The sequence below is a fragment of the Microcaecilia unicolor genome, chromosome 2 (assembly GCF_901765095.1).
Source record: "Microcaecilia unicolor chromosome 2, aMicUni1.1, whole genome shotgun sequence".
Classification (NCBI taxonomy): domain Eukaryota; kingdom Metazoa; phylum Chordata; class Amphibia; order Gymnophiona; family Siphonopidae; genus Microcaecilia; species Microcaecilia unicolor.
In genome coordinates, this window is record NC_044032.1 from 306609667 (window position 1) to 306622042 (window position 12376).

At 45.2% G+C, this 12376-nt stretch overlaps 1 protein-coding gene across 1 annotated transcript in view; it reads right to left on the reverse strand.

Moving 5' to 3' along the window:
• Window positions 1–8506: 8506 nt before the first annotated feature.
• Window positions 8507–12376, reverse strand: part of GRIN3A (glutamate ionotropic receptor NMDA type subunit 3A) — a 369769-nt gene continuing 365899 nt past the window's right edge. The window contains exons 9-10 of the mRNA XM_030194309.1: window positions 11376–11449; window positions 8507–9070 (exon numbers count right to left, since the gene is read on the reverse strand). Of these exons, the coding sequence (XP_030050169.1) occupies window positions 8734–9070; window positions 11376–11449 (411 nt within the window). The 3' untranslated portion in view covers window positions 8507–8733. The remainder of the gene's footprint in view (window positions 9071–11375; window positions 11450–12376) is intronic.

The following is a 12376-nucleotide window of genomic DNA, read 5'->3' on the forward strand; positions in this document are numbered from 1 at the left end:
CAGAATATTTTAAATTATTAGTTGTTCTTATGTGTTATGTTTTTTATGTAGTTGCATTTGTTTTAAAATAATTATCAGGCTATTTTCGAAAGAGAAGGGCGCCCATCTTTCGACACAAATCTGGAGATGGGCGTCCTTCTCCAAGGGTCACCCAAATCAGCATAATCGAAAGCCGATTTTGGGTGTCCTCAACTGCTTTCTGTCGCGGAGATGACCAAAGTTCACGGAGGCATGTCGGAAGCGCAGCAAAGGCAGGACTAAGGCGTGCCTAACACATGGGTGTCCTCGACCCATAATGGAAAAAAGAAGGGCATCCCTAATGAGCACTTGGGCGACTTTACTTGGTCCTTTTTTTGTTACAACCAAGCCTCAAAAAGGTGCCCGAGCTGACCAGATGACCACCGGAAGGAATCGGGGATGACCTCCCCTTGCTCCCCCAGTGGTCACTAACCCCCTCCCACCCTCAAAAAAAACTTTCAAAAATATTTTTTCCAGCCTCTATGCCAGCCTTAAATGTCATACCCAGCTCCATGACAGCAGTATGCAGGTCCCTGGAGTAGTTTTAGTGGGTGCAGTGCACTTCAGGCCAGGGCCGGTCCTAGGGTCTCTGGCGCTCCCCTACAGACTATGTTGGTGCCCCCCCAGCATCTCCTTTCTTTCTTCTCCCACCCTGCCCCTGTCCAGCGATTCTCCTTCGCCCCATCCCCCTCCCATTTATGGCCACCTGCCTGCCCTCTTCTCCCCCCAACATCCCCCTTTTTCTTCTTGCAACCTTGCTTGGTTTAAGTCTTTTTTAATTTACCTCCGTCCCAGCGGCCGCGTCATTTCAAAGCCCTGCCTGTCTCTAGGCTTCCCTCCCTTCGTGAGTTTGTTCCCTCAGAGTCCCGCCCTTGAGGAAATGACACCAGAAGGCGGGACTCTGCGGAACAAACTCAGGAAGGGAGGGAAGGCTAGAGACGGGCAAGGCTTTCAAATGACACGGCTGCTGGGATGGAGGTAAATTAAAGATTTAAACCCCCAAGGGCGGCACGGTATGGCGCCGCAGTGGCTCCCTTGAAGGCAGGCGCCCCCCTGCGGTGCTTACCCCGCTTACTGGGTTTGACCAGCCCTGCTTCAGGTAGGCAGACCCATGCCCATCCCCCCACCTGTGAGCCCTTCAAAACCCACCACAAACCCACTGTACCCACATGTAGGTGCCTTCACCCCTTAGGGCTATGGTAGTGGTGTACAGTTGTGGGGAGTGGGTTTTTTGGGGGGGGGAGGTTGGGGGGCTCAGCACACAAGGTAAGGGATCTATGCACCTGGGAGCAATTTCTGAAGTCCACTGCAGTGCCCCCTAGGGTGCCCGGTTGGTGTCTTGGCATGTCAGGGACTAGTGCACTATGACTGCTGGCTCCTTCCATAACCAAATGGCTTGGATTTGGTAGTTTCTGAGATGGGCGTCCTCGGTTTCCATTATCGCCGAAAATTGGGGACAACCTAAATTTCGTGATTTGGACGTCCCCAACCGTATTATTGAAACGAAAGATGGACGCCCATCTTATTTCGATAATACAAGTTTCCCCGCCCCTTCACCGGGACATCCTGTGAGGACGTCCTCAGGAAAACTTGGGCGCCCCTTTCGATTATGCCTCTCTATGTGGCCCTTTTACTAAAAGGTGGTAGGGCTACTGCACGGGAAATCAGCACTACTGCTGGTGCACTCAAGTACCCGGCAGTAGTTCTAATTTTGCCATGTGCCAGTTCCCACACCAAAAAATATTTTTTCTTTCTAGTGCGGGGGCCGCGGTGTAGGTGCACTTGGCAGTAATGGGGCAGCAGAGTGCCCGGACTGATTTCCACCGAGCTAATGCATGAGTCCTTACCATCTACTAAATAGATGGCAGTAAGGGCTCAGGCAGTAAATGTCCGTGCAGCACAGGGGCGTAGCCACGGGTGGGCCTGGGCCCACCCACTTTGGGCTCAGGCCCACCCAGCAATGGTGCACCTCACAGACGCCAATAATAAAAGAATTGTCTCCCCAGCACAAACTGCGACTTCTCCCCGCTTGCTGCGCTGCTCACTTCAGCTTAGAGGTTTTGCTCCCTCCTTCCATGCTCGTTCCCTTATCATCTTTGTAGCAGAGCTGTGCAGTGCCGGGGGCGGCTGTCTTTATGCTGCTGTGCTTGCCGCCGGCCCCGCCTCTTTGAAAAAGATTATCAGGGAAGGTGAAGCCGGCCGGAAGAAGGAACAGGAAGCAGTCGCGGCAGCATGCTTATGGACCTGGTGCCTTGCGGCTTTGCTATAGCGTTAGACGGTGGCACTGCCCAGCAGCCCAACGGAGATGGAAGGAAAGGGAAGGGAAAGAAGGCCTGCAGCGTGCCGGTGGGAGAGAACAAAACCTGCATCGGGTGGCTGGGGGTGGGGGAAATGTGCAGCATGTTGGCGGGTGGCTGGGGGAAGGGAGAGAAAAATCTGCAGCATGCTGGGGCAGTAGGGAGGGAGGAATCAAAACCTGCAGCGGGTGGCTGGGGGGAGGAAGAGAAAAATCTGCAGAATGCCAGCGGTGGCTGGGGAGAGGGAAAAAAACCTGCAGCATGCTGGCAGGTGGCTTGGAGGGGTCGAGGAGAGAGGGGAAGGAAGGATGGAGAGATGCTGTGTGGTGGTGGTGGGGGGTAGAGAGAGATGTTAGACCAGGGGGCTCAAGGCAGCGAGGGAGATAGTGGACAATGAGAGAGAGGGAGAAGAAAAGTTGGACATGTAGGTGGAGGAGAGGAGAGGAAAGGAGAGATGCATAAGCAGGGGAGGGGAGAAAGAGGGAAGATGGATCCAAGGAGCGAAGATGGACAATGGATGGTAGGGAAGGGAAAAATGCTGGATAATGGGGGAGGGGAGAGAGATGCGATAGGAAGATGCTGGTGGTGGGAGGTAGAAGGAATAGGGAGATAGGCTACGAGGGTATGGAGGGGTATAAAGAGGGAACAGATGCTGGGCTGGCAGGGTGGAGGGAGGGAGACACTGGGAATGATGGAAAGCATGTGAGAAAGGCCCAGGGACTGAAGATGGCAAGGAAATGAATGAGAGGATAGTGATCACAGGGGGTAGAAATATGGTAATGGCGTGTAGATTGAAAATGGAAGGGATTTGGAAGGCTGGGAAGGAGAGATGGGGAATGGGAGAGCTAGATGGAGATGGAAATGTGATAGATATCTGAAAAGTAAAAAGAAGGAAAAGATTTAGAGAATTAAATTTGAATGTACAGAGGCATAAAAGAAAAAAAAAGAAAGAAAGAGCTAAAATGGAAAGATCAATATTTCAGAGGCAGGTGTAGTGAGGAAATGAAACGAGAGGAGAGAAAAGACAAATGGACAGCCGCTTGAAGCAGAAGACAGACAGGAAAGTGGGAAAGAGAAATTGGAACCAGCATGAAGGAAAAATAAAATGTCCAGACAACAAAGATAGAAAAGTCATTTTATTTTGAATGTTTTAAATGGAATATGTTAGCTTTGGGAAATGTGCATAGTGGATGTCTTTTTATTGTGTTAAGTAGAAAAGGAAATGCACTTTTGTTTTGTTTTTTTTCTTCAGTGTTGCTGTACATGCTAAGGTTTCCAAGTTCAATTTTGTCTACATATTTTTATTTCTAATTTGTGATCCCTTGTTCTGTAATTTGTAAGGGTCTGTCAGTGTGACTGTAATGGCAGATAAGGAGATTGGAGAGGAGGCGGAGAGGAAATTGGGGGAGGGGCTTTATTTTCTGCCCTGGTCACCAGCATGGCAAACAGCAACCCTGACCCTTGCTGTAGCTAGTGGGGATCCTCAAGCCCTATTAGTTGGGGATCTCCTCTGAAGCTAGCCAGAGCTCCCTTCTACTGAGCTTGGTAGATGGGGGCATCCTCGAGCCACTGACAACTAAGCATGTATGGGGTGCTGGCATCAGTGGTTCGAGGAGTTGCTGCTGCCTGCTGGGCTTGATGGAGGGGAGTTCTGGCAATCTTTAGTGGAGGTCTTCAGCTGACAGAGATTGGGGATCCTTATCAGCTAAAGTATTTATATTTTGAGTTGGGAAGTGCTGGGGGAGGGGGATAGAGAGAAAATTTTGTGCCCACCCACTTTGTGTTCAGGCCCACCCAAAATTGACTGTCTGGCTACGCCACTGGTGCAGCAATTATTTTTTTATTAGCGCACAGCCATTTACTGCCTCCATACAAAAATAGGGTTATTACATCCACGGTAGTAAGTGGGTACACAGCAATTCCAGGTACCCACACTATCGCAGGCCACTTACTATCTCAGCTTAGTAAAAGGATCTCATGTGTGTTGGTTGTAAGTCACCCAGAAATATAGATGGTGCAGGTGGAAGATAGCTAAAATGAAAAAATAAAAATAAATACATATGTCTGCACTTACACTTATATTCGTACCTAAATGTTTAAAATACTAGTGTATTTGTGCCCGTATGCATACCGATATTCCGCTTAATTGCTATTCTAAAAATATGCACATTTCTCACATAGGTGTGAGTTTAAAGGGGCCACACACAAGGGCAGGGCATGGCCAGACCTCACACTTACATGTGTACCTTATAGAATCCTGTAAGTCATGCACAAATCTCCTGCATTTAGGCATGAACATTTTTATCAGCTCTATGGCTGGTGTAAGTCATCACACCTACAGACTGTATATGTGTCTGACCTGTTAACTCTAGTATTCTATACAGGAAAATAGACACCTATTCTCCTTTATAGAATAGCTTCTATCAGGCATCTTTTGAACACAGAAATATTGGTACCAATTATAAAATTGTCCTTAAAGGGAAAAGGGGAGAAATTGCAGTAAATATGAATGAACAAGTAAATCGCCCACTCCCCAACAAACAAGCTGATAAAACAGTGCAAGCTGAGCATAGTCCAGTGTGGCACCAGAGCCCAAACATGCTTCAAAAGAGCAGTGACAGCTCTATTGACAGAGAGGCTGATGCTTCCAGAACTGGTGTGCATAATTTAGAACCTTTTCCCCTCTTTTCTCCTTCAGTGTTCACTGATCCTTAGTTGAATAGAAGTGCAGAGGCTGAACGGGATGAGATATTTCAAAATGACTTGCTGATTTATCATGTCTTTCGAAAGTTAAGACGTGAAAAGCAGACAGTGCAACACCAAAGCTGTGATAGTACGAGGAACTTGGAACACCATCCTCTCACTTCAACTAATTCAGTCTCCACGGTGTGCCAATTTACATTTTGCAAAACACATTTGGACAAAATTACACAGTAGTGACAACTTAAGGATCAAATTGCAGTTATAAATTATATGCAGGCTGAACTCATGAATATAATTTTTCATACCATACTATATTTTTGCAAGTTCTTGATAATCATGTTGTGCACACATGCTGGGATCCGTCAATAATAAATTACATAAAGCATAGCTCCAGATTTATCAAATATATTGGTCAGTGCCAACACACTTCAGTGCAACCAAGTTTTGCCATCTCTGTGTGCCTCTACTACTGAGAAAATGCTAAGACAAAAAGGATTTAGGGGTCCTTTTATGAAGTTGCGGCAAAAGGGGGCCTGAGCTGGCATTGGCATGTTTTTGATAGGCGCAGTGGGTAAAAGGCAGGTCTTTCTTTTTTAAAAGAAATGGCTGTGTGGCAAATGAAGCACTTGCCACGCGGCCATTAGGGGGGGGGACATTTACCCGCCACCCATTGAGGTGTTGGTAAAGGATCCTATGCTAAACCGGTGGTAACTGGGCAGCGTGTGGCACCATCTGATTACCACAGTAAGCCCAACGCAGGCTTACTGCTTGCTAAAATGCCCCTAGCAGCTTTGGTGGCAAAATGGATGCCATGACCTCTAGTGGTAGACTTGCTGTAGTTTCATAAGATTACCACTAGAGGTTGCAGCAACTATTTGCCACCAGAGCCACTAGGGAAGAGGTAAATGGGGTTCACTCTTGCCCCGATCACCTGCTGTACCACCAGGGATAGTCAGGTAGGCCTGGGGGGTGCTATTGGGATGAAGAAGGTGGAGGTAAGTCTTTGGTTGGGGGGGGATCAGATCCTATTGGGATATACTTTGATGCCTGGGGAGTCCAAGAGGGAGGAGGGACCTGTGGTGGGTGGGAGTCGGAAGGGAGTGGAGAGCAATGCATGGTATGGGCCAGTACCAGGATGCTATGAGGGTGCCAGTTGATATTCACTGCTTTATCAGCAGTCCTATCTACCTGCTTAGCTATGCAAGCTCTGACACTGAATATTGCCGGTATCCGCATAACTGTCGACTCCTGCCTGACTCTGCCCGGTATCAAGATGACTGAATAGTGCCGATATTCATTGCCACTGCCCAGTTAAGTGCCACTGAATATTACAGATAGGCCTGTTTAAATCTATTTGGATTTTGACCCTATGCTTATAGATGTAGGCCTTGCCATTTATTTATCTAAATTTGTGAGCCTAAATTATGAACTCAGAACTGAAAATCATTGCTAAGCTCCTATATTTCCTTACCCTAAATCCACCCCTGTTGCCACCCACTTTTTATGCTCCTAGATGTAGAAGTTGAGTGAAATTCTGAATATAAATTTAGCCCTAGTAAATTTTCAGAGAGGCCATTTTAGGAGCATGAAAACTCTCAAGTTAACAAATAAATACTTTGAATATCAGACCTCTGCTCTACATTATCACTCAGTGGATGGTCTTATCATTCAATGAATCTCCAAAGAGATTTATTTAAATCAAGATCTGATAATCCCTTTTACTATGCTGCATTAAAAATTTGTATTTACCAGGCATTAATAGGCAAAATGAACACTCTGTTACTCTAGATCTCTGTGCTAATTATGGGGGGAAGTGCCTGGCATTTTCCCAGACAGTTATTGCAAAGATAATGGACTTACCATGTGTTAATCGCATTACAGATAACACGGATTCACTTACCACCTACGGTTGTAGCCTTAACTGCTTCATGTTAAGTGCTGCAATAATTAATACATGTGCTACTGTATAGCACATCAAGGAGGTTATTTTTAAAGCCTTTTCACAATTTCCATGTGGAATGTCTGATATTTACACATGGAAAATCATCTATGTACAAATGACAATTTTATAAAGGGCTAATTCCCCCTAATTCTATAAAAGTCGCCAAAAATTGTGCATGCAAATTAATTAGATAACAAGCTAATTAGCACCAATAATTGGCTTTTTAAATAAGCAATTATCTCTAATTAGATTTAATTGGCATTTACGCATATAAATTTAGGTGCAGGATTCACACCTAAGATTTATATGTGATCTGAAAAAGGGGACGCAGAAACGAGAGGGTCATGGGCATAACCCGGGTATTTCTAAAATGAACGTAGAAATGCACCTAAAGTTAGACACGCTTCCTGGGTTTAAGTGCTATTCTCTAAACTGTGCCTAACTTTAAGCGCAGTATATAGAATAACACTTTTTTCAACACCAATTTTTTTGGTGTCATATATAGAATCTGGCCCATTATGCAAAAATTATGAAGGGACACGTTATGGGTGTGGTCTGAGTGGGAATGTACATGTTTGAGCTAATATTTTTATGTGGGTATTTACAGCTGCTCCCTGACACTTATACATTTTTAAAAAATGCTAGTTTTGGCCAGCCTTGACCTGGAGGGAATAAGAGAAGTATCCTCCTTAATCCCTCATATAGGCTTGCAAAAAGGCTGCCACACATGTGTAAGTGTCACCATTTACACATGTAAATTGCTGCATTTCGTCCACTCATTTTTCCCACATGTATATTTGTAAAATGAATGCTCCCAGATCTGCAAGTCTTTTAGAAAAGGCTCTATGCTTTGTAAAATACCACTCGAATTGAGCATGTCCTGGCCTGGACGTCTCAATTACAATCTCTGGGGGTCTTTTACAAAGCCGGGCTAGCGTTTTTATCTCGTGATAAAAAAACAGCTGGCGGTAAACTCTGAGATGCCCATTATATTCCCATGGGCGTCTCAGTGTTTACCGCCAGCTGATTTCTGCTGTGAGCCAAAAATACTACTGCAGCTTAGTAAAAGACCCCCACTATGTTCTATGTAAAATGGGGAACTAAGTGTAAGACACAATCATTACCCAGGCCCCGCTAATTCTCCAACCTCTTCTGCATTTGTTAGCTAATGTAGGAATTGGTGTGTGCTAAATGGCAAGCAGTTGCAGCATTAACTATTAGCCCAGGCATGTGCTCAGAGCACACACTAATTCCTGCTTAAACTGCTTAATATACTTTAGTAAAAGATGGCTTTATTGCCAGAACATCTTATTGCCATAAATTACTGAAAGGATAACCAGAGCACAGATTTTGTTACCATTTATAAGAAATACATTTAAAACCAACATCTTTGTAGCATGATATTTAGCAAAAAGACACAATTTTATGTTGATAATTCAAAATCAGTTTTTAATCAATGCACTCTGAGAGCTCAGAAGTTAAATCTTCATGTAGCTCTGTGCAAGGCAAACGACAAGTGGCATTCTGCATGTCAAACACCCTTCAGTCCAAGATCACATTTTTCACATTGTCTAACAGTTAACCAACTAGATAATGACGGGTTCATTCCAACATAAAAATCATAGTCTCCATGGAGTGGCAAAATGCCACAGTTCAGTATTTGCCTCTGAAGAGAACAAAGTGCTTCCTCAAGGCAATGTTGCTCTGCATGTCCATGCCATTTCTGCATGGAGCAAAAGTGTTTCACTAGCTGAAAGCTCTGATGTGGCAGATTTAGGACTCTGCCGGCCGATGTGTCCTCTGGTACTCTTCCAGTTCATTTTTCCGGCTAATAGCCAGCTTTAGTTCCTGCTTAATCATCTGGATCTGCTTCTCCAGCTCTGTTAGCTCTTGAATCACTGAGGTCCGAGCAATGTTAAGGGAGTCTGCTTTCCCATTTGTAGTTAGCAAGGCTGGGATTTCTCGCCGACTCTGGTTCAGAGGCATATCTTGTTGTTTCTCACAGCTGGCTTCATTTTGTTCCTCTACGTTGGGGATGTATTTCCTACGATTACAATTACTTTGATTGGCAGTATTCCACACAGTCTGTTGCCTGTTTCCTACATTGCACCTGTGAATAGAATAAGAATATTTAGTATAACCAAGGGAACTGGAGGAAAAATAAGAATCCAGCTTGTGCTTATAGAGACTAAGCAAGACTACAGAAACCCTGAGATATGGTGTTGACTTATGGGAAGGCCAAGAATACTTTGACAGTGCTGACCCATTGAAGCTGGAAGAAATAGAACTGGCCCATGCAGGAGCTCATTGAGATTGTCTTGGCATGTGTGGGAACCAGAAGAGACGTAACAGAGTACAAGGGAGCTATATAAGACAGAATCAGCCTGCAGGAACTGGATGGGATAGAATCATCTAGCAAAAATCAGAAGGGAATGTGCCAGTCCTCTTTAGGAGATTGTACTGGTCTGTGGCAAACTGGGTATAAGATGAAAATCTGCTGGAGTCCAAGGAGATTGCCAGAAGCTGGAGGAGACAGACCAAATTTATTTGATGCCAAGACTATGCCATTATTTACAGTCCTAAAGAGACCAGGGCCGGTCTTAGGGCGAGGCGACCAAGGCGACCGCATAGGGCCTCGCGCTCAAGGGGGCCCCATGTGGCATGCCTGAACTCTGCCCCAACCGCCCGAATTCCAGTCCCCCTCCCTCTGAATTTTAAAAGTCATCTAAGTTACCTCATCGGGGTTATGGGGGCAGGCGGCAGCAGTGAAAAGCGTGCGAGCTGCTCGGCGCTTCAGGAGCCTTCCCGTCCCTCTCTTAGCACTGGTCCCCCCCCCCCCCCCGGAAACAGGAAATGAGGGCGAGAGTCGGGACCAGAGCTGAGAGAGAGAAAGGAAGGCTCCTGAAGTGCCGAGCTCGCACACTTTTCACTGCTGCTGCCTGCCGCTGTAACCCGATGAAGTAAGATGATTTTTAAAATTCGGAGGGAGGGCGGGAGGCCCCTGGAGCTCGGAGAGAGGCCTCGGAGGGAGGGGGGCCTTGGAGCTGGGAGGGAGGGAGGGGGCATGGTCCTGGAGCTCAGAGGGAGGGGGGATGGTCTTGGAGCTTGGAGGGAGCTCAGAGGGAGGGCTGGCGGCCCTGGAGCTCAGAGGGAGGGGGCCCTGAAGCTCAGAGGGAGCTCAGTGGGGTGGAGCTAGGGTAGGGCGGGGCTAGGATGGGGCCCCATCAAATTGGTCTTCACAGGGCACTTGCTAAGACTGGCCCTGAAATAGACTATACTGACTCAGTGGGAGCGTGAGGAGGCAGCAGGTCTATAGGGGACCTTGATATGCGCCAGAAGTACAATTAGTCTGCAAGAGCCCAAAGAATGTACTCCAGACTTACATACTGGAAAAGAAGCAGGGCATGTCAGCTAGCACAGCAGCTAGAGAAGACAGTGTCAGAGAAAAGAAAAAATTATAAAACAAGAAGGCAGAGAAACCTCATTATTAACTCTGTGGGGGGACGGGGGGGGGGGGGGGGGGGGGGGGGGGGGGGACTGGAGGACTAGGATTGGCTGGAGGGAAAGAAGGTACCTACAGGTATTTTGTGGAAAATCATCCCTTAGCAACTTCTTTCTATTCTGAGCTCTGATTGTATCCATATGAAAAGTGTAAACAATGTGAGTACTATTTTGTGACATACTGTAACTGAATAACTGTGATACAGGGAAAGAGAGCTAAGATGAGGAAGCAGTACATACAGTTATGTCTTAACTCTCTGGCTGGTGAATAAAAGATGCAAATGCTTGGATAAATAAGTCATTGACAGCAACCACATGGGTGGAATAGAATACAATTGTGTAATGATGGCCTTTTCTCATGCATACTATGAATATTTCATTTTTCCAGCAGGATATCTAATTTTACCTTTGTGATATGCAGCCATAGACAAAAAAAAAAAAAAAAAGATTTGGGATGAATTAAGGTTACTGCTTGACTCAAGTCTACCCTGGCAGATTGATCGAGGTCTAGCTTTTCTCCACTGCATCTGTGGACTTCTATTTCTGCTTTTGTTAGAAAAATGGAGCTTCAAGCCCATAGATGCGACAGAACAGCTTGCCAAAGTTGACCTAGGTGAGGCAGCAAACCAAAGGTATACTGAGCTCAATATGCTTAAGCTAGGACTTCCAAACCCTGTGCTAGAGACCCCACAGCCATTGGTTTTCAAGACATCTGTAGTAAATATACAGAAGATAAAAATCAGCATACACGGGACTCAGCATATGCAATTTATACTCCTAAATCATCCTTGTGAGTGTCCTAAGAACCTGAGTGATTGTTGAACGAACAGGACAGGACACATTTTAGAAAACCTAGCTTAATCCAACATAGGGCATTTATTTTAATTTGATTACCATATAGAGATAAATTTTACCTCCTTTCCAGTCGCTTCATCTTCTGCTGAAATTTTTCCTCATTAAATGATGTATTTAAAGCTCGATGCAATCTCTGTAAGAAGAGGAAAATACTGAATGCAAGTTGAATATTATCATATCCATAAGCAAAGAGCCAAGAAGGTAGTATTTCCTTATGCAGATTATGATTTGTGAGCTGCAGTCAAAGACATTTCTAAGTGTAAAATATTCTTGGAATGGTATGAAGAGGCATTTGAAAATAAGGTAGAATTTTGCACACAGTTCTACAATGCATGCATGTGTACTCATATTCTTTTAAGGCACTCACGTAGGTAGGCTAATGTGATGCCTTAGTCCTAAAACAATCCATTGGGAGTCTTAGAGCTTTCCATAATTGTCGCCAGGTTTCTGCTTTGAAAAAGTAGTTGACTCAACTGGGGAAGAAGTAGCTGCAATATAAAGGGCTTCCTCCACTATTCAACATAAAGAAAAGTCATCTCCATTCTCATAATCAAACAATCCATAAATAAATGGATTACTGTGGGCTCTGGCAGGGTATGACATGTTATGCAGAAACATTCTGTTCTAGCCCCATTTGCATGGAAGCAGAGAATTGGGTTGTGCTCTTCAACTACAAATCCCTGGTAATCCTATAGTTCCCTGTAATAGACTCTTTCAGAGCACGTCCAGTTCTCTGTGTCTTATGGGCAGTGCTTTTTTTGTAGGAAAAAAGGTACCAGTACTCATTACGGGCAGGGTCACTATATATGGCTCCGCCCCTATGGTAGACACATCCACAGTAGCCACACCCCTTATACCAGCCATGGCGCATATAAGCAGTATCATTGAAAATACTATACCAGTATAGGAGAAAAAAATAACTTGTGATTTTTTTTTCATTATAAATAATTTCTATAAGCTGTTACACCTCTAGTACACCCAGTGCAAAATAAGACAGCAGATATAAATTCTCAAATTGGACATCTTCCAAACACTAAAATGAAAATAAAATGATTTTTTT